This window comes from Gavia stellata, chromosome 10 (assembly GCF_030936135.1).
Source record: "Gavia stellata isolate bGavSte3 chromosome 10, bGavSte3.hap2, whole genome shotgun sequence".
NCBI lineage: Eukaryota > Metazoa > Chordata > Aves > Gaviiformes > Gaviidae > Gavia > Gavia stellata.
Genome location: NC_082603.1, coordinates 9,521,729 through 9,549,510, shown reverse-complemented (window position 1 = coordinate 9,549,510; position 27,782 = coordinate 9,521,729). Strand labels below are relative to the sequence as shown.

Here is a 27,782-nt window from a genome sequence, read left to right as displayed (position 1 = left end):
TTAAAGGGAAAGCGTCAGATGGACAAGCAGTTGTATACAATGAAAAAATCTAAGTCTAAGCCAACATTTCAGCACCGGTTTATGTTCCTTTCAGACTTTCCAGACAGAAAGAACCTGCTCAATAAACAGAGAACTAAAAGCAAGCTGATCTGAAGGTAGCTTACTTTGCTCAATTTACAAACATCCAAAGCAGCAAAAGAAATTAATTCTCTTATTTCCCATATTTAGTAATGGCATCAATTACTTAAGACAAAAATTAAATTCTTAACATTCAGACCTCAAAAAGCCCAGTACTTATATCGTTGCTTTAATAGTTATTAAGACTTTTATCTCTTAATAGAACTCAAGCTTAAAAACTGGAGAAAATGTTTACATAATACAAGAGAGAAAGTATTACCTGCTTGTTTTTAACACCAGAAATTTATTTCCAGCTCACCCATTCACCCTCAACCTGTGGGCGCCAGGAGTTTATTCATTTTTAACTGCTTTATTTCCTCTTTCATGTTTCAAAGCATGAATTTTATAGAGGTACTAGAGGCCTGTGTCTCATCCACAAAAGAAAGCAGCGATCTTTAAAAATACAAGACTAGGCATGCAGAGTATCACACAAATTACAATACCCATGACCAGCTGCTCACTGTTTAAAAACTTCTCAGCTGTGCATACAAGCCCCTCTGCTGGGTAAACAAAGCAAGTAAGTTTCTCTGTTAGATTGATTCCTTCCTTTGGTTTTGAAACACATTCTGTAATCACCCTTCAGGGGCCACAGATCAGCCATCAGATCAAAACACATGAAACCCCTAATCTTAGACCATCTAGGCTTCTTCGTGTGCCAGCAGAGGTATTCATATAATGATTATCTGGAAACTGACCTGGACTAAAATTAATTTCCTCTTTTTTTTTCCTTTCAGGTTACTCTTAACCTGGCTCAGATCCTCAGACTAACTTGCTGTCTGCCTGACACTTGTGCTTGCACAGAGAGAAGGCAGTGCAGGGCAGCACGGCTGACTTCTGCTAACTTAGCTGCTCAAGGACCCACAGTGTTAAATGTCTAGTGGGACTACTTCTAATTCTAGCAGGGACAGAATGCCACCACCGCTGTTCAGACTTGCATTACTCACTCCAGACTGGCAGTTGAGATGCAATTACAGCAACTGCGCCTGTGGACACCTAAAACAGAAATCAAGATTTGCTTCATGAAAGACTAAGCCAGTAACAACTGCTCACTGCAAGCATAGTTTGGATCCCATCGAGTGACCCGAATAGAAAAGGTTTTGAATCTTAAAAGTTTTTCAAAATGTTCCTCCTAAGTCCCTGCATACGTCTGGCCATTACATAAATTAACAGCTCCTAAACTGTGGTGCCAAAGCTATTGAGCATGACTTGCAGAACTGGTCTCAATTTTACAGTGTCTTCAATTTAAAGATTAGACATATATAGTTCCGCAGTGGTTCACAAGAAATGTTGCAAATTGAGAGCAGTCCTACCAACGTATCCTACCAAAAGTTCAGAAGCCACTGGTCTAAACCAAGATTTAGTAATTTACTTCAAGCAAACAAACCCGCAAAAAAACTCCAAATTCTACAACACACGTATCACAAGAGGCGAGGACACAAACAGCTATTACAAGGTTACTGCTGACGTTCCACTCGGAGTATCCTCTGTTCACGCACAGTTCCTTCTTGACCATGAAGATAAAGCTACCTTAATGTACATGATAAAGTTTTTCTCTCCAGCTGCTGTCTTTTTGTCTTTTGTAAACAATTTCTGGGCCTAATTCAAGCTCTCCTAAGCAGTAGCAGACTTAGGCTGACGTATCAGTTTCTCCGTTCCCTACAGAACAGCAATGAAACTTGTCTGTCTTGTTACTGCTTGGGAAAAGCAACCTGTAGCAGAGAAACCACCACAATTGTCTACGCAGTTGCTCAGCAAAAATAGAACCAAGACTTTTCAAGAATTTTAAAACTTAACTGCTTATGCAAATATTTTCCTTCCTCTTCAGTCTAGCTACCAGTATCCCCCATTCAGCCAGGAAGTGCAAATAAATCCCAAACAAGTTTCTGAAAGCTTGAAGTAGGTAATGAAATAGCACATTTCTAGTTTTAAATAGAGTGCAAAGTAAAACCAGTTAAAAAAAAAATCCATCTACAAGTTAACATAAACAAATAGGTTTCTTTCCTTCCTCTCTCAAACTGAAAGTCAGGATATTGGATCAATACTAATATTCATATCATAATTATGAAAACTAGAAAGAAATAATAAATAATATTCCTGGTCATAGGCTGAACTACAAGGGCTTTTTTGAGAAACCTGCAGGTTCCCCTGTTTTTCCATCAAGCTTCACAGGATACTGTACTCTCTTTGATCAGTACCTGAAACGTTCGCTATCTGATATTTAACAATAAGCATTATTTTCTCTTGGGTTTAAAAGAGATTCATTGAAGTCCTTCTAGTTAGGACATTAAAAACAAGCAGCTACTAAATTCAGAGGAAAGGAGAATGAAGAACTCCCTTGCATTGTAAGCAATACATACCGTACTAGAAAATTCAACAAGTACAAAACCTCATTTTATAGACGTTTTCTAAAAATAAGCATTTTCCCTAATATAATCATCTAAGCAACAGACGCACACTCTCTACTTGTTTATTACGATAAGAACAACTAGGAAACAGCCTGCGTTAGGTCCAGCCCAGGAAGAGGCCTCAGCTAGAAGCAGGCTGAGGAGGAGCAAAGCGCCTGCTTAGTTCAACAGGGCTCGCAGGTAACTACAGAGGGAGCGTCGGTTTGGACCTCACTGCCTTTCCTGCACCAGGACAAAGCTCCAGGGAAAGAGAAGTAGCCCGGATAAACTAACACCGTAAAAACGTAACGCCCGTTTTTCACACAAAACCCAGAAAAACTTCGAGAAGCAGCCTCCTGCCATCTCATCGCATGAGCCTGCAAGACCCGGCCCCGCTGCGACCCTCCGGGCCCCCCCCGGCTCGCACGGACACGCCGAGAGTCGAGGAAAGGCCTCGCCCCGGCCCCGCTGCTCTTCTGGCCCAGGGCCGGGGCCCCCGACGGCCGCTCGCCGGGCGGGGTCCCGGGAACCTTCCCGAAGGGACCGGCGAGACCTCCCTGCCCGGCCGGGCTGCCGGCAGCGCAGGGGAGGGAGGCATCGCCCACCCCGCCGCGAAGGGTGCCGGCCGCACGCCGCCGAGCGGGCCGCTCGGACGCTCCCTCCAGAGGGACACGGCGCCCGGCGGGCAGGCGGCAACTCGCCGCGCCCAGGCGGAGAGGAGGCGCGCGGCCCCGGTGCGCTCCCGAGGGGCCCTGCCGGGAGGCGGCAGCCAGGCCGCCCGCCCCCGCCCGCCTCGCTCCCTACAGCGCAGCGGGGGGCGAAGGGCGACGGGACCCCCCTCCCCGCTCCCCGGGCCCTCCCCTGCAACTTCGGGGCAACTTCTCCCTCCGCCCCCCGCCCGTCCCTTCCCCGGGCGAGCGGCCGCCCGCCGCCCGCCCCGGCCCCGCCGCTCACCCCCAGATGACATAGTTGGTCTTGACGTTCTTGGGCCAGGAGAACTCGCCGAAGATCACCTCGTCGCCCTTCACCACGATCTCCTTCTTCTGCGTGTTGTATTGCCGCAGCACGCTCAGCACGTCCGCCATCTTCGCTCCGGAGCCGCCGGCCGCCGCCGCTCCGCTCCGGCCCGGCCCCTCCGCCAGCCGCGCGAGGACCCCGCCGCCAGTTGCCAGGCCCCAGGCTGCCCGCCGCGAACGCCTGAGCAGCGGCGCCGCTGCCGCCGCCTCCAGGGGGCGACGCCGAGCCCGCTGCCATGGAGCGACGCGGCCCCGCCCTCAGGGCGGCGCCCGCCTGGGCGGGGTGGGGCTCCGCCCCGCCGCTGCGGAGGCACCTCCCCCGGCCGGTCGGGGAAGCCGAGGGAAGCGCCGCCGCCCTCACGGCGGCTCGGCCGTGGCTGCAGGCGGCGAGGCCGGGGCGTCAGCGCCGGCGGCGGGGAGGGGGGCACGGAGGCCGCCGGCAGACGCGCTCCCAGAGCCGCTACCAACCGGCCATTCCGCGCGCCGGCGCGGGGCCTCCGCCGGGCGCAGCCACCTCCGCCGGGCGGCGGGAGCGTAACGTCCTCGGCGCCGCCCCCGGCCCGGCCCGGCTCCACCGCGCTGCGCGTCCGCGCGCGGCAGCACCGTCACCGCCGGAGCGTCTGCAGGAGGGGGCCGCATCCCGGTGAGGGGCCTTTCGGGGCCGGTAGCGTGGCCGCCGGCCTTCTGCGGCCCCGCTCCCGTCGGTGTCATCAGCGCGCAACAGGGAGCGATCCGTGGCGTCAGGCTGACGCGCGCCCGGCACAGAAAGCAGCGCGCCTTCCTGACATGGAAACAGCCGGAGCTCGGGCAGCCAGCTGCCACCGGCAAGGCGGAGGGCACCGCGCCGCCCCGCCCCGCCCCGCCCGGCTCTTCACCGCGGCCCAGGGTGGGTGTCGCCCGGGACAGCCCAGGGACAGACGCGCCTCCAGAGAACAGGCTACAGGCTCTCACAAGCTGTGCGCTCACCCCACACTGCGGGTTCGAAAGAAAATCTTCTGGAACCTGCATATAAAGGCGGGGGAAAAACGATAAAAGAGAAAAATCTCTGCTTTCTCGATCGCAACAACGCGATTTAATTCTGACAGGAATAAACCATCAAAAGACCATAGCAAAAAAGTGATCAGGAAAATATTTATTGCCTCTGCATCTGAAGAGGAAAAAACAGTAACAAGGGGGAGCAAATGCTACTTTACCCTGCAGAGCTGAGGATTTCGCAGAGCCCCTCTGGCACCCGTTGCCCAGCGGAGCGACGGCAGAGCTGCGGCGGGCGGAGGTCCCCTCGGCTCTGCCAGGCGTGGGCCTGCTGCCTCAGCGTTCCAGGTTCACCTCCGCCGCTCAGGCGTGCCAAAACTGGGAGTGCAGTACCTCACAGCAGAACCCGACAGACTGGCATCCCCTGGGGAATGGCATCCCCTGGGGAATACCAGGCCTGGAAGAAAGCTCTCATGGTGGCTTATTCTAATCGTTGATGCTCAGAATTTTCTTCACACTTTACAACATCAGCAGAAAACATCATCCCATTTTAAATCTGCAAAAGGCACCATTTTTCTTCCTGTAAGTAGCACGTACTGAGACTGACAGAACAGACTGAAAGTCAACAGTGTATATAATTTCCTGTTCCGAGATGTTAGCGATATCACCATGTGTGACAGAACTACACCGCGTGCTGAATATCACAAGTCTATTGATAACATTTCACATATGGTATCGAAATAGTCTAATGCACAAAGATACTGCAACACCTAGTAACATGTTGAGTTATACCAATTACTCCCAATATTTATTTTTCAACCTGGTATAGAGTAACGTTTATTTAGGAGACAAAACCATAATGAATAAACAGAATATAATTTCTCAGACTGGATTTGGAATGATTACTGGAGCTATGGCTCATGAAAAATTGGAAGGGAGCTTGAAATGCTTCCAGTGGGCCAAGTCCCATTTCTACATCTCATCCAAAAACCCCACTGCATCACCTAAACCAGCGCTACCTCTGAAGAAACACATCCCATGCCTCTGCTAGACTAAAAGTAAAGCTTTCTTCAGCAAGATACACAGTCATTATGTTACAACAACACAAAAGACCATCCGTTTTAGTTATGCTGTGGTCTGTCGCTCAGTAAGCCATGAATGATGCAGTACATAGTCAGCTGCAACACATGGCTGCAAAGAAATTTATTTTCATGTTTCAAGAAAACGTCATAGTTCTGGTTTGCTTTTTCAGGCAAGGATGTCTTCACTAGAAGTTTTAAATGGGAATTTACAAAATAGTTCCCACAGTTTGCTTTGGGGATCATAGTGAGATGATTAACCATTATTTCTATCACTAAATCAGGTTTTGATAAGAAATGTCAGAGAAACTATTTTCACCTGCATTAGATATCTGAGTTTATCAGCTTTATCGCAGGAGATTAGGCTAGAACATTATTACCTGAAATGGGAAAGCGTGTTACCATTTAGCAAACTGAAAGTATATCACATACAATGTTTCATGACTAGCTTAACACAGCTGTAGTCCAGCAGGTTGTGCCGATGTCTTACGTGAAATAAAAATTAAGTTGCCAAAAAAGTTTGACAATTTTACATCATAGGTAAGCTCATTAAAATTAATAACACTAAGAAAAATTGTTCAAGTCTTATAATATAGGAGCAAGCTATACCACGTCTGAACACACAGCATTCATTTTCATATATAAGTGAGCAAAACCAAAGCAGTACATATTAGTTGATTTCCTTGCACTATTTTTTAAAACATAGGACTGAGTACTGAACAGTGATCCAGAACACAGCTCTGCAAAACTTATCCTCTCAACAGAGAGGGGCAGAGGTTTCTGCCATACAGAAATTCCTGCCCAGATCCCAGTGGGAAAACGCAGAGGCTATTCCATAGGTATGCTCTGCCAAGGACATGCGTATTTGACCCATGGTCCAGGCTCCATAGCAAGTTATGTGGGGGTGAAGCAAGAGAACATTGCCGAACAGCTCTTACGAGGCAGCCTGAGGAAAGAAAAAAACAACACCCCACATAAAGTAAACCCTCCAAATGTGTTAATTCTTTAGGCAGAGAAAATGAATTTTCCAGGAGTCACTAAAAACATTCCAGATATTACAGGATGAGTCAAACACACCGCAAGCGTAACTTCCCAGAACCCAGGACGAGTTCGTTATCCTTCCACACATTATTTGTGGTCTGGGAACGCTCCTGTTTCACGGGTGAGTTTCTGACTCTTTGAATGACTGCAATGCAAGAAAGAAGCGTGAAGAAAAGCAGGCGACAGAAATGCTGACAGAGAAGATTTAAAATCAGTTTTACATTTGACAAAGGCACCGCCGACACCTTAGTTAGCACCTGGGAGTCAGCCACAAGAGGCAGGAGACCACCACCCCCCCACCCCCTCGCACCACAAGTCACTCCGGGGCCTCCAGGGAAACTGCCCCATCTCTACGCCCTCTCCTAACCGCCATCCCGCTGCCAGGAGCGCTTCGGAGCGTCTTTGCTACCCCTCCGCCGCAATTCCGGAACGGTTTTTCCTCAGAAAAAGTCTGTCACCACCTGTATCCCAACAGGTAACGCCGCCCCGCCGCGGCCGCCAGGCTCCCCCGCTCCCCGGGCCCGCCGCCGCAGGGCGGGTGCCGCTCGCCCCCTAACACCGCCTCTGGGAGCTGCCCCCGCCGCCGCACCGCTCTCTCCCCCGCTCCGGGGGCGCTCCGTTCCCCCCGGCAGCCCGCTCCGTGCCGCCTTCGCCGCCGACCCCGCCGTCAGCAGCGCCCTCACCTGAGGGACCCACCGCCCCCTGGCGGGGCGGGGCGGTGCTGCCTGACACAAGCCGCCTCAGGACACCGGCGGCGCGACGGTCAGCCCCACGCTCCGCTGGGAGGCGGTGCGGGGGCCTGAGAGCGCGGTCGGACCGCTGTGAGGACTGCGGAGGAGCCCCGCCCCTTCCTCTTGGCAGCCATGGCCCTGCAGAGGGCGCTGCGTCGGGTGGCGGCAGAGCTGCGGCGCGGGTCGGTCGGTCGGTCGGTCGGTCGGTCGGTCGGTGGGTCGGTCGGTGGGTCGGTCGGTCGGTCGGTCGGTCGGTGGGTGGGTGGGTGGGTGCGAGGCCACGGCGGCGCCCCTCGGGGCGGGGGCGGGAGTTCTCCGTCGGCTGCCGGGACCTGGGGCCCGGGTCGAGCCCGAGGGGACGGGGCCTGCTTTCCGTATTCGTGCCCTTTGAACGCAGGTCCTCGGAGGAGTGGCCCTCCGGGGAGCAGAGCGGCAGGTGCCGCGGCCGCGTCTCGGATTTGACACTTGTATCTGTATTATCACTGGGGGAAAACCAGTATTTCTCTTGTAAAGGCAGCCGTTTGGGTTATTCTTGTAGTCTGCAACACCCATCTCTTTATTTTCATCTTTCTGCAGGCATGTAAGAACTAGTATGACTAGGGATTGCTGCTGAAGTAAACGTATATGTAATATGGAATTAAATATTTATCTAATATGTTTATTATTTATTATTTGTTAATAATTATTTATTATTATTATTTATTAATGTTTATTTAATATGTAATTAAATATTTAAACAAAACAGTACAAAGCCAACCTTTAATTTGTGAACTATAAAATGTGTCGTTTGTTTGAAAGCTGAAGTACCTGACTTCAATTTCTTTTTAGCTCTAGAATGGGGAATAGTCTGCCTACTTCTGCAGGATTGTCTAATGATGCTGCTGTGAATCAAATACAGGTAACGTTATTTATGCAATTCCAACTTACTTTCAACATTGCTAAAAGCCATATTTACTTAAAAGCTCTTCTGATTTATGCAAAGAAATTCTGTAAATAGTTTTGCATGTTGAACCTGATTTTTATGTTTATTAAGTAATACTGGCAGCATTGTTTATCCACAGCCCTGGAACCTGATCTTCCTAGGCTGCATCTGTTTTATGGTTTCTTTCAGACCTCTACTCAAATTCAGTACTGCTATCAATGTTGGGGATTAAACCTTGTAAATTGATTGGTATCAAGTAAAGTAAATATTTAAAAAGTAAGTTGTTTTTTTAAAGTAAATTCACTGATACTAAATGATAGCCTGAAATCACCTTGAATTTACAGTAAAGTAATAGGGGTATTTCTCTCTCCCACTCAGAACCCTTTTTGTCACTCTGCTTGCCAGCGGCATATCCTGTTTGCCTTACGGACAGGGAAGGTTGTACTAAATAGTTCAAGGAGATGCAGCTTGTTTGGCAGACTGTAGGAGGTCTGTGACTGCAGAGCCAAAGAGGGTTCAGGGTTGGCACCACTGCGTGGCAGCCATAGCGCATGCTCCATAATCATTCTGCTCAGTTTTGGAGTGCAGGTCATACACAGCTTCATAGGTGCCGGCAGGGCTTCTGGTAGACATCGTTAATGCCAGCTCTCCTCTGTTTCTTTGCTCCCACAAGAAGATAATCATAGCATTACTGAAAATTAGATACTGCTAAGTTTTAACTGATTCCAGGTATTCTACTCAAAGAATAGAGCATAGCTTTTACTGAAAAGCTTAAGTGGAGCAGAAGTCGTCACTTTATCTTCCATGTGGTTCTGCCAACTACTGAACTTGCGCCTCACTGCCTACTGCACTTGTGCGCAAATGCTCGTTGGGATTTGGCCAAGTCCAACTGCATATTTTGAGGTCAAGAGTCTGACTTTCTTGGTAGTTAGGTAGGAAGTAATTTTTATTCTGATGTGGAAGTATGGGATGCATCCCTAAAGGAGGTGCTAGGCCACCATAGAGGTCTTCGGAACAAGTGTGGGGTAGGTATGTTTTGCACCCACCATACAGGTGATGATATCTTCTTGACAGATGCCTTGATAGAAGTCACTGTTCTGTTCCTTGTTTTTAAAGACAAGTAGTTCATTCCTCGCCTCAAGATTCTTGTGGCTCTAAGTTACAGAATCACAGAATCACTAAGGTTGGAAAAGACCTGTAAGATCATCAAGTCCAACCATTACAAAAAACAAAAAAAAACCCCAAAAAACCAACAAAACCACCCACACCACACAGCACCATGCCCATCAAGCCACGTCCCTCAATGCCACGTCCACACACTCCTTGAATACCTCCAGGGAGGGTGACTCCACTACCTCCCTGGGCAGTCTATTCCATTGTGTTACCACTCTCTCAGTAAAGACATTTTTCCTAATATCCAGTCTGTATCTCCCCTGGCATAGGGAAAACTTAGAAGCTAAACTAGCTTTTCATTTGACCTTAAAAAACTGAGAATAAAATACAGTGGTTTGGAAGATTCTTCAGAAGTAGCCAGCCATTGCTGTAGCATGGCTGGGAACTCCTCCAGTGTCCCTGTTAAAAATATCCCAGAAAGCCTTTTACAGAGAGTAATTTTTCTGTGTTTGTTATCATAATAGCAGATTTTTAACTTCTGTATTTGTTTTCGTGACTGTTCGATACTGTTAAAATACACTGACTTAAAAACAAAGCACACTGACTTGACCATTCTTTTGAACATACAGGAGATTATTTCAGACAACTGTGTGGTGATTTTCTCTAAAACAACATGCTCCTACTGCAAAATGGCAAAAAAACTTTTTGAGGGTATGAATATAAGTTATACAGCTGTAGAACTGGACATGAATAAAAATGGAAGTCAGTTCCAAGATGTTCTTGAACAGATGACTGGTGGCAGAACAGTAAGTGTATTTTCTTACATGTAACAAGCAAAGTAAGAACTTTCACTACACACGTTCCTCATGGGTTATGACCATATCAAGTTCTTCATTTTTTTTGAGACAAGTAAACTTGGGATACAAGCTTCTAAATTAAAGACAAGGTGCTGCAGAAGGGTTCTGTACTGTCTCTTCCTCTTGAGACCCTCTGGCTATCCCTCTGAGGTGATCTTTTCCATACTGCTACTAAGATAATTGAAGTATCAAAGTCAGTTTTCATTTGTATATTTAATCCATTGTGTTAAGACTTAACTTGTAGATTCTTAATTTTATATAGTCTCACTTGACGCAATTACTTTAATTTTTTACAATCTCCCATACAGTGACTTTATACCACTTTTGAGGTGCACGTGAACAAAGTTTCCGTATTTCCAGAGGTGGGAAACATATGAGTTGTACAGTAATACTAAACATACGTATGTAAGAACATAACTATTGTGTGTATACTAGAGTCCATCTGGGCTTGCCTAGATTTTTCTCTTTTTTTCCAAGAAGTAACTAATGCAATTTTCATTTTCGTGATAGGTCCCGAGAGTGTTTGTCAATGGGACTTTTATTGGAGGTGCTACAGATACTCAAAGGCTTCGTGACGAAGGCAAACTGCTTCCACTAGTTCATCAATGTCAAGTGAAAAGAAAATCCTGAACAGCCATCTGGCTTAGCTTAGTCTTCCTTTGTATGAAGAGGATTTCAGACAAGTTAGAAGGTCACAAAGATACACTGCATCAGCTGGACTCAACAGCTGCAAGCCATGGATTTCTGAATCATAGATCATTCTCTGACACAGACTTTACGGACTTGGCACATTACTTGGTGTCCTCGCCTCAGCTTTACTACAACCAAAATGGTGATAAAAACACAATGTAACTCTTAGGGCTCTAAGTGTGAGATAGTGATGTCATTTTATTACTATTACATCCTGGTATGATGCTTCAGAGAAGTATAGACTGTACAAGAATAATCCTTTTTTTTTTTTTTCCCCTGAAAATTAGTTTGCTTTCTAGCTTTGTTCCAACAGTTACAATAAATGGTCAGTTTACTTAATGGTTCCTTTAAATTTAATTCTTCTCTGAATGTCAAATTGTGATTGTGAAGAAAGGACGAAGCAAAACAAGTTTGTAGTGATATTGCTGTATGTACATCTGCCTCTCTTACATTTCAGTGTCTGATCACCTGGCTACCAAACTGTATGTCCAGTTGCTACAGCGAAGGGAATAAAGATTCTTGCAGCTTTAGAGGGCTAGGGAACTACTTTCATCTTCACTCTGCACCATGAAGCAACAATCTATATAGCATCATTCAGGAATATCCTTCTAGGGCAGCCAGACAGCTCGTTGTCACTAAGCTGTGCAGCTACAGACTATGTTATGATCAATCCAACACTTATGAAACTTAACACCAAGTAAAATGGGTCTAATATGCATAGAATTTATTTAATATTTAAATTCTACAGTCAGAATGCAGTTTACTAGCAATTTTAACTTGCGGTTAAATGTCTAAAAGAAATGTCTAAAATTCAATAGTTCCAGTACAATGTACATCCAAAACCAGACCAGGCAATGCCAAGACTCTTGGTTATTTCAAGAAAGTTCAGATGCAAGTAGAAAATTACATCCCATTCTTCAGTAAAAGGGACCATTACACTACTAAAGGTGCACAGTTTAGAATAAAAACATTAGTCAATGTTTTTTTACTCACTTCTTGTGAGTAAGACTCCTGTTATTCCTAGTGCTTTCAGCACTGCATGCGCCTAAACTACTTTTTTCCCCCCTCGAGGGAAAAAAGCATCACATTTATCTTCAACTCCAGATAACTAGGGCTCTAAGAGTATCATTTGACAGCTTCATTTTTGTGATGCGGGTTTGAAATAAGTTTAAACTGCATCATTTGTAGAAAGTCTTTAGTATACAGTTGCCTGCACTGTGCATTTTTAATGTGTAATGAGCTAATTAAACACACTGACCTCATATTTTTATTATTGTGGTTTACTGTATTTTGCCAGTTTCGTCACTGCCTTATTAAAATTTTGTTTAGAAGGACACGCTCATCAAGGTAAACACACACATATGTGCATCTCTCCCTAAATTTATACTTAATAAAGCCATTTATTTTGCACATACATTGGTAAACAAGCATTCTTTTTCTCTGTGTAGCATTCTTAGGCCAGTAATGTTTTCTCAGAAGATTAACAATAATTTTGCACCTGAAAGCTGGTAAATCCATCATGTAAAAATAATAGTATGCAAAGGAATTTTTCAAAGACCTTTTCATTTTGATCCCTGTTTTTTAAAAAAAAAAAAAGTCCCAAAACAGTAGTCTAAAATAACCCTTTGAGTTCAAAGTTTCAGAAATCCCAGGGCATTGTCACTTAAGGCAATGTTCTATTCCAACTCTTGAGAAAACATGCTGTATGCCTGCAGATCCAAGTGAGTGCCCATTTATTAAAGAAGATACATCTTAAGGCACTCAAAGGGTTAATTATGTTTCTTTTTAACCGTATTAAGGCTCCCCATCCAAATAGTTTCTCATTAATTTTGTATAATTTCATAGAAAGTAGCAGCAAGACAGTGCCTTCATTACTGGATGGCACAAAGCCACGTTATGTTTAAGTTATTTAAACATGATACGGCAGTTAAAAGTGTGGTTCTACTCGAGAAAAAAAAAAAAGGGGAGGGACTCAAAAATAGCCATTAAAAATTTCCGTATTTTTTGCTTAGCATTGTCTCCAGGACAAAGCTGTTTATCTTAAAATAATGCTTGCCCTGGGATCTGAATGTTAAAAATTATCCACTAAAAGCCTCTGTACTTACACTTAAGACATACCTGCTCATCCAGCTTAAAATACCATGCTCCTAAGCAGCGTGAGAAGCTGGGAACAAACATCAAGTTATCTACCTAAGCAGATAGAGCTGTGAATGCACCCATCTGTTGCTTCTTTATACAGAATTATTTTTGAAGAGTAGAACTGCACTTTTCTAGGAGAATGTAATAGAAAAGACATTTTATTTGTAACTAGTTGTGCTTAACTCCAAGAAGCTGGTAACATTAGAAAAACAGCTATTTATATTCATTATTTGTCAATGAAGCATTTGTAAAAGTTGTCGACATAACACATATATATGCAAATATATATATATTTAAACTTAAATTTAGAATGCAGAAAAACCTAAAGAAACCACGCTTTACAGAATCAAAATTATAAAACCAAATGTAAGCACACATATTTAAAGACACCATACCTTCTGCTGAAATTAGCTGATCTTAAGTCTTAGCTCTCAGAGCAGCACATACATAATACACTATCCTAGTGTTCTACCTTTCCCCCCGTAACTCTTAATCAGAAATGTTGTACGCTATACTGTATCATGGTAAGATGAAATCTCTACCATTCCAGCAATAAAGTCATTAAAACAGCTTGCTTACAGCATATTTGTCCACTGTGAACCACTGCAAATAACAAAATAAAGCTATAAACTGATGAAATACGTAAAAAAAAAAATTAAAAGCGCAAACAAGACAAATAGTTCTTTGCTTAGGTTTACTTCTACATCCTATTCTTTGAAGATTTTCTCTAATCAATACTGCAAAGAAGCTGCCCATTTACCCAGAATATTAATTTAAATGTTTCCCTAATTCTGCATATAACAGCAGCTTGATAATATTTAACAGAATGGAAAGCTCCAACCCACTGAACTAATTCTAGAAAAAAGCTTTAAATTTGAAAGGCCAGTTTTAAGTGGTTACTTTATAAAAACAAAGCCATTCACAGGCAGATGTTGGATTTTTGTAAATAAGCAAAGTATACGTTTGTCACTGATCTTTACACAAAGTTTTACCAAAAATCTGATAGATACAGCAAATTAAATGCTTTATAAGAGATTTATATAATCGAAGGAAAGAAAAAATTTATCCAGCTTTTTAAAATTAAGGTAAATACTATGACATCAGTTCTGGTGTAAGTTATTTAGCTAAGCTAGCATACTCAATGACAGCAAGAAGGCAGAAGAACAGAGGCAAAAAAGGAATGGACAGGAGCTTGTATGTGAAAAGAGATTCAAGTATAGGCCTGAGGTGACAACGAGATGGGAAAGGAGAAAAAAGCCAACATAGAGAAAAGGAACGGCAAAGCAAAAAGATAATACAAGAAACAAAATAAATGGAACCAATGCTAATGCTTCTGGTATGGTGGCTACGAGTTAGGTACGTGATTAAGCAGCACAGCATTTTGCAATGGAGAAAAACATTTTCCTAGTGTTTTTACAGACAGAGCCATTATTAAACTACATTTCCAAAACTGCTGGTGTAAGCCAAGAATACATACTTCATTGAATAGCCTTTTAAAGCCATACCCATTTATAGGCCCCAATTAAACCACAACAATGAAAAAGAACCACATAACCCCCCTAATGATTTAGTTTAATAAACAGGTTTAACAGTGGTTTTAAGCAGCAAGATATTTTAGGACCAGTTATTAGTGGCCCTCACATAGTGGGCACTTAGTTTGGCCGTGCTGATTTCAGATCTCCACCTACTTTTAGACTTCTCTTTTTTAAACACATAGGGTTGTAGGTAAAGACCCCATATTTTGCCTGCAATCTAATCCTACAAGCATCCCAAACTCTCCTCCCCCTTGCTACAGGTCTAAAATTCCTGACACAAAATCCTATTTCTTGGCAAAATTATTACTGTCTTTATTCAATTTATTACACAATGCTGATGTATGCATTGCATGATTTTTAAGAAATCTTGAGTGCCTTCTGCCCTCTCCACATTCTTGATTGTATCCCTTCCATGAAGAAACCTGACCTTTGATGTTCCATTTGTTACAGTCCTTCATTACAGAAGAATGTTTTACCTCTGCTGTGCTTCCAACCATTACATCCTCTTCTTCTTTCTTAAAGCTAAAGTGCCTGAACATTATAGTTTTAGACACAATAGTCTAATACTTAAGAATTGTTAAGGGGGTCACAGTGAAATGGCAGTCAAACTGAAAGCCTATTAATTCTGTTAGATATCAGAAAACCTGCGTTCACCCAGCCTACAGTTGCACTACGCATTTAGACTGGTTTTTTTAAATTAATTTTTTGAATACAAGTAACTATCTTTAAACTTGTTCCTGTCCAATTTTTACTGGTAAACTGCAGTGCACAATTATAGCCCCATTTTTGTTTTGTTAGTCAAAATGTTCTTCCAATGCAAACAACACTATTAACTTGAAAGAGTCAGTTTCTCCTCTTTGGTGAAAGGGTAGGTTATTTATTGTATATTGAACTAATGCTTAAGCTTAGCAACTTTGTCTTAGCTCACTTATTTATGTTTTTTTAAAACATAAATAAGTAATTATTGCCTCTTTACATGTCCAGACATCATTTTGGAAATTATCAGTTTAGTAACTGAAGACTAAAATCAGGGCAAATTTATGTTATGGCAAACGAGTCATGCTGTCCCCTAAAATTCAGTACGTGAGCAGATAAAAAGATCCAGTCTATGGAAAAGGAATATGCAGCATCATTCTTCTATGCCCCTTACTCTAAGATAATAACAAAGCCAGACAGAAAACAGTAGAAAGAAAGGTCAACACATTATAAAGTTTTAGCTGTCAGCATTGACTTCAGTTACCCCTCTCTGTGAAAATCTTCAAGGAGGGCAGATGACAACATGATCTCATTGGTGCTAGTTTTACATCGGATAGCCAAACCACTTTGAATACTCTATTTCTAACAAGATTTTTTAGTACAGAGATACAGTAAATATTTAGGAGCATATTATGTACTCCAGCATGGATGACTTTCTTTAACACGGTGCATAGCTATTCAGTGTCAATAGATACAGAGAGCTACATTTTCTATAAGTTCTACTGAAAAGTTCATCTTCACTTACACTCTAGTTCAAGGAATTGTATTTTAAACTGGACTGCTTTCAACAATGCAACACTACTATAACCATTCATTCAACCTGTTAGTAACTACTCTAATCTTTCACTTGCAGTAAATTTATGCAATTAACTGCACAAAGTTACTTGAAATACCTGTTTAAATTTTCATTTTATATTTAGTCCAAAATATTTCCTATTGCTTCACAAATACTACTCCAAGTAAGAAAAAGTACTTGCAAAAAGATACTTATCTATCAGTTATTTTCAACATCTCTAGTTTAGAAGGAAACACCTAATCAGATATTTGACTATTGTGTAATTTAAAACACATTACTACCAAAACCAACCCCAAAATATCAGTGCATTTACGTGAAATAATTATTAATGTGTATTAAGCAAATGAGTTTACTCCCCATATTCATGGTGTTTATTTAGAAAGGGGACTAAAAGTGGTAAGAAGTTTTCTGTAAGAAATGGCTGATTTTTCAAACTCAAAGTGCTATGTCTCAGCTTTTGCAGGAACGCTTGTTTTTTCTAGATGTCACCTGACAAGCTGGTGGCAGTCCTGTATTCTTCAAGCATTCTATCAGAGCTGTATTGTAAAAGCAGTGATAATTCAGAAGTAACTACATTCATGTCCACTGAAAGGTAACATTCCTACCGTCAGTTCTTTAAGCCATGGTTTTAGTGTCAGAAAAGGCTTGCCTCACCGTTTTGATTTATTCATTAAGGTAGAGTGTAAGTATGTAGCAGAATACCTTCAGTAACATGTAACCTCACATTTAGCACCAAAAGATATAGCCATCCTACAGAATGTGAGCTTTGAATTTATAATAAATATGTACGAGGCATAATGAAAAGTATTACAAGTATCAAAAGTACAATATGAATTTGAATTTTACAGTTAAAAGCTTGGGTTTTAGGCAGAAAAATATGGTCCTACATGTCATTTACCACAACTGGGTTATTTTTATAAATCGTAATTATTTTCAAATTAACATCAAATTCACTGTTTAAAACAGCCAGAATTAGCATAAAAGAGGCTGACATATATATGCCTTAGGGGAAGTTGTAAAAGCATCACTAAAAAAAAAAACCTCTTTCATATTCTAAGATTGTGATCTACTAAAGAGTTCTTTTAACTTCCCCATATACACACATATATAAAAACACACACACAGAATTAAATACATATACACATGAATTGCTATCAATTCCTGTTCCAAAGTGGTAAGTTATTCACTAACTTTCTCCTTATTTACTCACACTCTTAGTATCAGACAAAAAAAAAAAAAAAAAAAATCCAGTTTCAATCACTTCCTAAACAAGATTTTGAGAACATGAAGGAGGCAACTGTACATTTCATAACATTTTTTAAGAATTGGTCACTATAAACTGGAGGTAGTTTTGAAAAATGTTAGCTTGAATTAATCTATGAAATCAGAAGTAACATTAACCTACAAAAAGATTTTAAAAAATGAAACAGTCTCCTGTTAGGAAGATTGTTTCTGTAGCATTGAATACATTCTTTTGAAGAAAATGTAGCTTTTTGTTTCTGGTTGTTACCACTCAGCTTTCAAGAGCGGGCCAAGACACATGCACTTGCTGATCTTCCTCACTGAAAGCGTGCTGATGCTTCCTGAAGTTACAATATGGACTGAATGTGGCTTCCCAGCCATTTCTAAGGTCTTTTTCTACTAAAAACAGGTTTTGGAACTTCCTGTAAGTGTATTAATTCTGAAATAGTGCTTCTGAAACTGCATTGTACAGAAACTGCCCCTCAATTTGTCTAAAGAGAATTACACTTTACTCCTGAAAACCCAGATGATAATCTAGATAGAAAAAGATTAGCATGAGATCTTCCACTTTCAGTTTTATCAGTATAAAAGTTCACTGGGTAACTTTCATACTGCATCACAGTCACATGGTCTCATACACGCCAGAAAGTACTACTTTTCTAGATTTGAAGTGTAACAATGGAAACTACTGAACCTTAGTAATTTGTTTAAAATACAAAGATTAAAAAAAGCCCAAAGAAAAATCCCTCTCAACCAAGTTGCTGTTAAACTGACATTATTAAAAATACTAAACCCACTTTTTTTTCCTGCCCCATCCTAAGAGTAATTCATCAATTTATTCTTGCAAACAAGCACTCCACAGCAACAGGGGGCGGGAATTAAAAATATCTCAGTATTTATAATCTATTATGAATGCGATTAAATTATGTATTGTGTAACCCTGTAGCTACTTTGAAAAAACTTCCCACTGTTATTTTAAATTGTGTGCAACAGGAAAAAAGAGAAAAGAGATTTCTCATCTGCTTTTCTTGCTTTCCCTTCACAAAAAGGTAACGTTCTGATATGTATATAATGTGCCATATTCTAATAAAGTATATTTGGCTGGGAGTTCCCAGGGTGAAGTCTGCTGGCAGCAATGGACCCAACTGGGAAGAGCAGATGCCTGGAAAATTAAATCAAATCCAAAGTGAAGTTTCGAATAACATCCAAAGCTCCTGTATCAAAGCCACATATATCCAACATGCCTCTGTCATCTGGATCTGCGATCGTAAAACCATTTGAGGTCATTCCACAAACAATCAATTTAGCAGGAATACCCATTTTCTAGAGGAAGGACAAAAACAAAACAAACAAACAAAAAAATCAGGACACACATATACAGTAACTTAAACATGCCAGAGGGCCAAATCTTGCTATCTTGCTTGCATATATCACTGTCTGAATAGGCACACTGATAGAAACTAGATATGCCATAACCAGAATTGCAGACTGCCTGTTAACATTGTACTTAACCTGCAGTAGATATATTTAAATATATGGAAATAATTACAATGAGGTATATTAGCACAACTTTCCTGCAATACTAAGATCCATAGATCATTTCAAATGCAAATATTGCATTTGCTACTCTGCAGTTCATTCTGAGAGAAAAACTTCAATAATAATTATCAAATCATCTAATTGGAGTCAAAGAGTGTGTTTTTATCTACAGCAAGCATTTCCAAATGTTGGTTGAACAAATACAACAACTGTGGCCTGGACAATTCAGCTAAATGAGCTGAATTTGTAGGTTAGTAACCTGTAAGCTAAAGCAAAGCAAATGGCATGAAGGCCAGATTACAGGAACTCTTTGCTTAAAGAACAACTTTAGGAATGGGAGCCAATCTCAACTAAGAAAACTAAAACACAGTGGGCAAGTTAAAGATTTTTGGTATTAATTTTAACTCGGTGGACATGATATGAAGATTACTGTCCATACATACATGCTTGCCAAAAAGTATTTTTTGTAGTTTAAAAAATAGTTCCTTGAAAGGAACAATAAGCTTGTTTGACGATTAAGTAAGAGTTTCGAATAGTAATGTGCTTGGAGAAGGTATTTTTCTTAGTTCTATTTTAAAATTATGAAGCTGCACAGCTTAGAGTAGCCCCTTTAAAACATAATGAGCTTTCTTCACAAGATACTATCACCTCATCCTATTGACACCTTCCGTACAGGCTTATTTTCATCACTTCATCTAAACTTTGTGATATCTGCTGCAGACATCAAAGTTAAATTTAATTCTGTGAGCCAAATTTCATTCTTTAAGACCTATAAAAAACTTATTCAGTCAATTACATATAGAATGCAGAAATTCATACATTCCCTGAATACCAAACAAATTTTCATTGATACTGCAGTACACCAAGCAGGGGAGGATAATTACAAATGCTTTTAGCAATTCAGTGGTTTTAAATACATGCAATTAGTGCAATATGTGCACTAATTCTGCCTAACTGCAGAATATATCCTTTATAATTATTTACTGAAAAAAACCCCCACAGTTTTAGAACCAGTTTAGAACTAGTATTTATTTTGTACTCTATTAATCAATTATAAACAGTCAGAAGCATATTCACCTCTCTGTACTCTCTAAGAGCTGTTGCAGGATGAGTATTTCCAGCAAAGGTCTCATTATCGGTAAATACAATGAAGACATCAGCAGCTGTCTGAGTTTTTTGAGCCCATATCATTGGAAGGGAACAATCAGTAGTACCCATTGGAATCTTAAAAGAAAAAAAATATATACATGGAATACATTAATACAGAAATCAGAAAATCATGGAAAAATTACTTTTTATGTAAGCTTCATGTTTTAATCACACACAGAGACTTCTTTGTTAAATAACAGTTCACTTATTTCAGTTTTGTCCAGGGTTTGGGTTTTTTTGTTTGATTTTTTTAATATTCTTTTCAAACTAACTCATTGTGACCTAACAATGCCATTCTAAATTGCAATGTTTAATATCTGGCAGTTGAAGTAATGACATTTACTGGACTTTCTCTAAATAAAAGGGAGAAAAAAAAAAATCCAGTGTTTTACTATAGAGATATAGACTAAACACAGTACCAGAATTGATTACAAAGAAAATACAATGGAACTGCTGAGACTTCTACACTCCGATGTTAGCAACAGCTATTTCCTAAATTTTTTAAAATTTTTGTTTGTTTGTTTGTTTTACATACTTCATACATTTTCACTAATACTTGAGGTAATGTCATATCAGCCGTCACTGGGCAAGGGACCATTTCATGTGAAAAGGCAACAACATGGGAATCCTTCTCAGTACGTGCTACAACCTGAGAAAGAAGAAGACAAAAATAATTCAGTTATATTACTAAGAATTTTTAATGTCTGAATCAAGGCATTCCCTAGCAAACACACAACATGACATAGCCTTCTGTATTTAAGTCACCATGGCTCCTCACATGCACTAACACTTCACCCTACACTTTAAATATTCTGTAATATTACTGCAAATTTGCATTGCAAAAATCAGAGCTAAAGAACTGCTCTAATTACTATAACTAAAGGTACATCCATATTTCTTCTCTCCCCTCTGACATAAAACACTAAACATTTTTAAACACCAACAAAAGTTTGACTCCTCTGTAATATAAATACACAAGAAGCTCTAGAATATCAAATTGAGGGGAAAGTGATTGTGATACAAAGGCCATATTGATAACTCAAGTGCACACAAGAATTATCTCAAAAATTTCTTAATCCAATCTGTATTATTCTTTGAATGCTTCTAAAAAAACAAAGTATTTTCAGCTAAGTGAAAAGGCTGCATATTAGGAAAAATTTCTTTACTGAGAGAGTGGTGAAACACTGGAATAAGCTGCCCAGGGAAGTGGTGGAGTCACCCTCAATGAAGGTGTTCAAGGAACATGTGGACGTGGCATTGTGGGACATGGTTTAATGGGCATGGTGGTGTTGGTTGATGGTTGGACTTGATGATCTTACAGGTCTTTTCCAACCTTAGTGATTCTGTGAAAAAGCAGCCTTGACCACTTTATATCTTATACTGGAAACCAACTTCTTCAAACTGATCTTTCTGAATTTGGTTGCCAGTAGCTTTAACCATCTGTTCTACCAGGGAGGAACAAGGTCACATCTTTGGTACCCAAAAAATATTACATGTAAGTTTCCTTCTGATTTCTAACCATCTTTAGAGCACCTTTGTATCAAAGGAGCAGTTCAAGCTGCAAACAGTTATAAATAAAAGAAGTTTAATGCCTCACCATACACATTGCTGCTGCAACTGTGCTAGCATTGAGCACACTGCCCAAAACTTTTTGTGTCATTGATGCACTGACATCAACTGCAAGTAGGAAGCGTTTTCCTGTTGGTTCAACTGTCTAAAAGGAAAAAAAAAAGAAAATAGGTACACATAATTAATATATTAATTTCTTCTTCCTTATTCTGCTTTCAACCCTAGAAGTGGGGCTTTTTTTAATTCTTTCCGGGTAACATTAGGACAATAATGTTGCCAAAAGCTGAATATATCATGAAGCTTTGATTCTGTGTTTACTAAAACCCCAATTCCTAAGATTTTTGTTATAAAGTTTCAAAACTGTTACCCACCCAACAAAGTTTTCTTGATCATTTTATAAGCTTTCAGAAACCAGAGAATTCTTAAAAAGATTAATAAATTGAAGAACTATATTACCTCAAAAGTTTTATAAAACGAGGCATCTAAAGCTTCTAAAATGTCTTCATCAGGACGCCACCAAAGCTTCCCTCTGCTTCCATGTCCAGCTTTATAGGTTTCTAAAGCAACCAAAATATGGAATGGATGTATTCTACCCTACAGGCAAAAGAAATCAACAGTAAGTTTTTGAAAATCGGAACTTCTTAACAAAAAAAAAAAGGTAACAAAATAAAACTAAAAATAGATACTACTACAAAAATCTGTTTTACTATATTGTTACTTTAAATTTGTTAAATCTGAAGAGTTCATGCAGTCTTTGCACAGCTTTGTATGAACTGGTACTTGTCAGCTACCGGTAATGGACCTCATTCCCTTTCCAGAATCCTCCAATGAATTCCAAACATTATCTTATGCCATCACCAGAATCTTGGTGAAATTTCACAGCTCCATCTATGATTGTCCAGTGCTATTTTCTATCACAGGCTTACAGTAAGAGAAAGTCCCTGTCCTGCTGAGGGGAAAGGAGTTGAGCTAGGAAAAGAACAAACTTAAAACTAGTTTTGTATCAGATGCAGTAAAACCGGACAAAGAAACTATTTTCGGAATACAGCATTCATTTTCCTCTTACTATGAGAAGAAAATGTTTGGACTGTCTTCTTTCTTTTTTTGCTTTCCCTACATAAACCAAATCAGTGGCTGTCACACACTAAGTATTCTAAACCACATCTTTGCTTTACTGATTTATCAACATTTTGTTATCTTTTTCCTCAAGGGGAGTTTCAGTCATTAATCACTATCAGCAGCAAACATTAGCAAATCTGAATGCCCGTCCCTTGCTTTTCTTCCATCAAGGTATTGTGCCACCATCTTTCCTCTCCCTTCTCCAGTGCCTCAGTAACTATGTATGATTAAAGAAGAAAGCAGAGAAAGGGAAGAGCGGTGGGATGGGAAAAAAAGGACCTACTGTTGTTGTTCTCAATTCAACTATGGTCTTGAAAAAGTTGTATCCTGATTTTAATCTCCCCAACTCACAAAAAAGCCACTAGTCTTTTCTATCTTCCATTAAATTCCTGAAGATTTTGTTCTCCCTTTGGGGAACCCTCTTTTCCCTCTTATTTTCTTACCTCTTTGATGGATAGTAAAGCAATCTGAAAGGAGAAAGTCTCCTTGTTCTGTCTTCTTTTTCCTCTCAGCTGCTATGCTAGTTTCTTCATTCACTTCCTAGAATCCTACACAAGTGACTTCCACTCACTTCTTAAGCTTGTATTGCTGATTCTAAATTACAAGACTCAGAAGCAATGGATGAACCCAACAGGCAAAGCTTGCCACAGCTCTAATTTAAGAAAAGATCCTAGCTGTCAATATACTTTATTTGTAGAAATAGGGGGGGGGGGGGGGGCGGGGGATCAAATTAAAAAAGATAAATAGAAGTTTTAAAATAAAGCTGCAGGTATTCCACTGCAGTTTTTTTAAAAGAATAAACTATACATTTTGTCCAAAGAACATCCCTTTTATTTTGTAAAGAGGTTGCCTGAAGAAATACAGTTTAGGAAGAGATTAAAAACCACAAAGGCTGGCACTGATTCTGAAAACATTCTTACCTTTTTTAGCAGTTTCTCATTTCTCAGTCTTTCACATACTATTGCCACTTCTGAACCTCGTGGTTCAAGCACTGAATTTGCTGTCAGCTTTCCTAAAATTCTCAACAATACCGAAATGGACATCTCCTTCAGCAATGCTTTCCAAACCTACGATCAAAGAAAAAGCAGGGAAAAAAAAACTACAAGAACTAACACCTGTACATTAAATAAATGTATTTTAAAATAAACGTACAAGTTATACGAAGTTCTTAATTATTTTAAATTAGCTACTTCGGTAAATAACCTCAAAAACAGCATAAGGGCTATTTTTCATGGAAATCTAGACTTAAGCCTCTGAAAAGTGTTACTCTAAAGAGAATACAAAGCTAATGAAGTTTACTTACCTCTTTTGATTTCAGATGATTTGTCAGGAGATGCTCCCTAACTAGACCATATTCCTCTATTAAATGAGTAACTTCCAATTCATCTTTTGTGCGTTTTACTTTCTCCACAGCCTCTAGATACTTTAAGAGTTTTTCAGTCTCAGCAGAAACTGCTTTGTCTTTATAAGCCTCTTGGACATCTTTCCACCCTTTGGTAATGTATTTAGTGACTATAGCAATTCCTGTTGAAAAGAAAAATATTTTCCAAGCAGGATTACCATCTTTATACTGGCATTTATCATTCTAGCAAGCAAATGAGTTAGCAGGTTTCATTCTCAGACCTGCCAACCAGCTATAAAAAAGGTCAGCCACACAAAACTTAGAGCAGTAGTTTTAATTACTGTATTATTCTCCTTAGAAGTAAGGAGCCTAAAGTATTTGAAACCAACAGATCTTCCCAAATAAAGAAAAAGTGTTATTCCATCATTTGTAAGCAAATAGGAACAAATTGAGGGAACTGTATTATTTTATATTCTCTTGACATAAGGAAGAACAAGAAGGAACAAACTCTGTTTACCTTGAAGATAAACAGGTCAATTTCTGATATGACCACTCACATTTTCAAGGTGCAATTTACAGGATACCATCACTAAGAAATCATCAGTCTACAATTGTACTTGGGTTTCCAAAATAGTTCCACAGTAAATATAAAAGGTTTAAAACACAGTATTTTCAGATAAATAAAAATTTATTACCTTCACTAGCAGGTTTTAGGTGGGACAACCTCAGAAGATCTTTATGAGACCAACCACTTCTCTGTTTATATTTTGTAACTGCTAAAGCAACAGCCATGCCATTCTTTCCATTGTACCAATCTGCAACAGCTTTCCTCAGTGCACGGCCCCACATGCCACATTTCATGCCCTCCTTCAGATCTTTTTTAAATTGGATGAAAGTAAAGAGATGGGTTGGTATGCAACACACCTCAGGAACAGCTTTAAATGCCGCTTGTTTCGTTTTTCCATCAGAACACTGTGAGCAAACTGCAAGAGCAAAAAGCAGGGGCTCCCGTTTTGCTGTTCTGCCTTCTTGACTAAATGTCTTTATTTCTTGAACAACTTCACAACCTCTACCCTCTTCAATCAGTCTTATTAAAGCTTCTGCATTTTCAAAGCCCAGCTTTTGCTCCTTGATGTAATAAGTACCACCTTCTGAACCAAAACACAAGAAACGCTGCAGTCGATTCATATCGGTGACATGCCACACATAACCACTCTCAGAGTTTGGCACCTGCTTTTCATTCAGGAGTTGTACTTGGTTTTCCTCATCCTCCATTGTTTACACTTCCAAGAGGTCTGTTGAAAGAATAATAAAGTTTATTAAGAACTATTGTGAAAACCTGATGACTCTACTCTTATGACTTCTTAGCAAACTACATGTATCTACCTATACACTTGTATTTTTTCCTTCAAAAATTTAGTAAGAGCGCACTCTAAGTGTGCAATAATACCTATCAGTTAGGGTTAGGGGAAAAGAAACAAAAAAATCTCTGAGTTACAATGTTGACAAATTTATTTCCTTAAAATCAAGTTAGAAACTACTCAACCCCAATAAGTGGCATGCAGAAAACATGGCTGGCGATATGCCCTTTTGCAACTAATATATTGCACCACTTAGGTAAATTTTTGGATTGCATACTAAAGCGCTCAAAACTCAGATCTTCTGTCTTGCCCTACTCTATTTTGCTGAAGAATTGGTAATACTGACCAACTGAAGAAACATGATGCTAAAATAAAGAACTAAAATACTGAAAAACTGTTTAGTCGGAAGACTTTGTGAGAGTTTAAATATGGTGGCTTTCAGTGAGGCTTAGAGAACAGCTTTTTAACAGTAGCTCAAGAAAAAATTATCTTTATTACAGGTTCAAACAGTCTGCTCTTTCAAGTGAGATCCAAGAAAACACACAGACATAACAATAAATTCTGTACTGCTTTACATTTGAGGTTAAGAAGCAAAAAACAGCACAAAAATTCACAACCTTTCTGGTCTTCAGATTTATACACTCTTGAGTTGCAAGAGAGTTCAGCAGTAATATTTGTAGGCCATAAGACTGCTCTTAGTTGGAGAACATCTAGCATGGTAAAATTCAAGCCGTAACATTTAAACTGAAATAAATGCCGGTGAAATGAAATCACCAGGGTAAGAGGAAGAAAATTCATCATCATCACTATCTCCAAAACATTAATATGACAACAATAAATTCAATTTTCTCAGTTCTCACCAAACAATAAAAAGACACTGAATAGCACCAAGAGGTCCTATCTAAAAAAAAAAAAAAATCCACTCTATCAGACTGCATACAGATCTTAAAGCACACAAACACACTAAAGTCTGAGCACACACAAATGACATTTCAAAGAAATCCACTTAATAATTTTTAAGTATTGCAGATACCTACTTTTGATATGCTTGTTTGGATACTGAAGATAAAAGCCATTTTGCTTCATTTACTAGGATAAGCTAGCACAAATAAATTTCTCTAATGGAGACAGAGATTTTTTTCCCCCAGTTTAGGTAAGTAACACAGTGATTTACAAACAACTTCCCTACCTGCTCTTTGACATGGAATTTTCCTTTAGGAAATTCCTTCCTCCTTCTCTGCAAGCAACTAGAAATGTACCCTTCCTCCATTCTTGCCTATCTGCAGTGATGTGCTGCCTACATCCACAATTAAATAATAATCAGTGCTCCCATTATATTCTATATTCTGCTAAAACCATAAAAATAGAAGCCATATGCTGACACCTGGTTTAAAAATGCAGGTTTCAGTTAAAATTAACTAAGAAATATCTTTCATTGTATCATTCAGAGCACCAGTGCTCAGCTATTTTTCTTAGTGCTTAAATATTCTAACGATGTTTCCTGCCAAACCAATTTAAATACACATCATGGTTGAGCCGACTTTTTCCCTGACATCTGAAGCATGCAAATACACTGAAAATAACAAGGGTGGTATTTGCAGTGCATGAATACCATATCAGTACGTTTTAATGTCTAAGTACATTTTATTTCAATACCTGGTTTTATTAAACAGTAGGTAATGTTTCATAATAAACACACAAAACCCGAACAAAAAAATCCTGAAATTACATTCAGCATCCATTAGTTTATTTATCAGAAAAAAAAGGTATGTGGAAAGATACTGAAAAACACCATTATCTTGAAGCAGAAATAAGAATGAGAAGCATAAAGGATCATGCATGAGTAAAGAGATCTCCATATATATGAAAACTTGAGAATAATTTCTTGTTGCATCTTTCATACCCCTGCTATAATAAATAATACTACATTAAAATGAGACTAATGGGAATTTCAGTCACCCATGGATTACCAAGACTTAAAATGAACTGGAAGGACCATGCCTTTGGTTAAACAAAACATTTATGATCTCACTTTGCTGATTAGATTAAGAAATACCAGCACTACTTTGAGTGTTTTAGAGGTTTTCTCCTACATTTTTCCATTTGCACTGGTTCCATCTGATATGTCCATTTTATTTTACTTCTCGCTTGGAGAGTCTCACTTGTCCTCACACGCTTAGTTTTATAGTCACTAATACAAATTAGCTTCCATTGTCATCACCACCCTGAGAATGGGAACAAAACCTAAACAAA

General features: G+C 40.1%; 3 protein-coding genes across 5 annotated transcripts in view; 1 reads left to right on the top strand and 2 right to left on the bottom strand.

Moving 5' to 3' along the window:
- The window catches only part of CDC73 (cell division cycle 73), a 108,827-nt gene extending 105,167 nt beyond the window's left edge, over positions 1-3,660 (bottom strand). Inside the window, exon 1 of the mRNA XM_059822044.1 lies at positions 3,516-3,660. Within this exon, the coding sequence (XP_059678027.1) occupies positions 3,516-3,646 (131 nt within the window). The 5' untranslated portion in view covers positions 3,647-3,660. The remainder of the gene's footprint in view (positions 1-3,515) is intronic.
- Positions 3,661-7,555: 3,895 nt separating this feature from the next.
- Positions 7,556-11,512, top strand: GLRX2 (glutaredoxin 2). Its single transcript, XM_059821574.1, has 4 exons — positions 7,556-7,582; positions 8,229-8,298; positions 10,065-10,241; positions 10,803-11,512. The coding sequence occupies exons 2-4, from the start codon at positions 8,236-8,238 to the stop codon at positions 10,920-10,922; spliced, it is 360 nt and encodes a 119-aa protein (XP_059677557.1). The 5' UTR covers positions 7,556-7,582; positions 8,229-8,235; the 3' UTR covers positions 10,923-11,512.
- Positions 11,513-16,064: 4,552 nt separating this feature from the next.
- On the bottom strand, positions 16,065-25,463 carry RO60 (Ro60, Y RNA binding protein). Of its 3 annotated transcripts, none has more exons than XM_059821573.1 (9): positions 24,864-25,463; positions 24,130-24,350; positions 23,747-23,893; positions 22,164-22,301; positions 21,736-21,852; positions 20,674-20,787; positions 20,067-20,213; positions 18,693-18,773; positions 16,065-16,894 (listed from the first exon to the last, which is right to left on the bottom strand). In XM_059821573.1, exons 1-9 carry the CDS (start codon positions 25,441-25,443, stop codon positions 16,859-16,861), a joined length of 1,581 nt encoding a protein of 526 aa, XP_059677556.1. In that variant the 5' UTR covers positions 25,444-25,463; the 3' UTR covers positions 16,065-16,858. The 3 variants fall into 3 exon arrangements, with proteins under 3 accessions (XP_059677556.1, XP_059677555.1, XP_009809093.1); XM_059821572.1 differs by having other exon boundaries at positions 16,852-18,612; positions 18,695-18,773; XM_009810791.2 differs by lacking the exon at positions 16,065-16,894 and having other exon boundaries at positions 18,578-18,773.
- Between the last annotated feature and the right edge of the window lie 2,319 nt (positions 25,464-27,782).

Coding starts and splice junctions, on each gene's coding strand:
- GLRX2 (XM_059821574.1), top strand. CDS start 8,236: ATGGGGAATAGTCTGCCTACTTCTGCAGGATTGTCTAATGATGCTGCT. Junction 8,299..10,064: donor CTGCTGTGAATCAAATACAG/GTAACGTTATTT, acceptor TTGAACATACAG/GAGATTATTTCAGACAACTG. Junction 10,242..10,802: donor AGATGACTGGTGGCAGAACA/GTAAGTGTATTT, acceptor TTTTCGTGATAG/GTCCCGAGAGTGTTTGTCAA.
- RO60 (XM_059821572.1), bottom strand. CDS start 25,443: ATGGAGGATGAGGAAAACCAAGTACAACTCCTGAATGAAAAGCAGGTG. Junction 21,853..22,163: donor CGTTTTATAAAACTTTTGAG/GTAATATAGTTC, acceptor TTTTCCTTTTAG/ACAGTTGAACCAACAGGAAA. Junction 18,774..20,066: donor CTCTTAGAGAGTACAGAGAG/GTGAATATGCTT, acceptor TCCTTCCTCTAG/AAAATGGGTATTCCTGCTAA.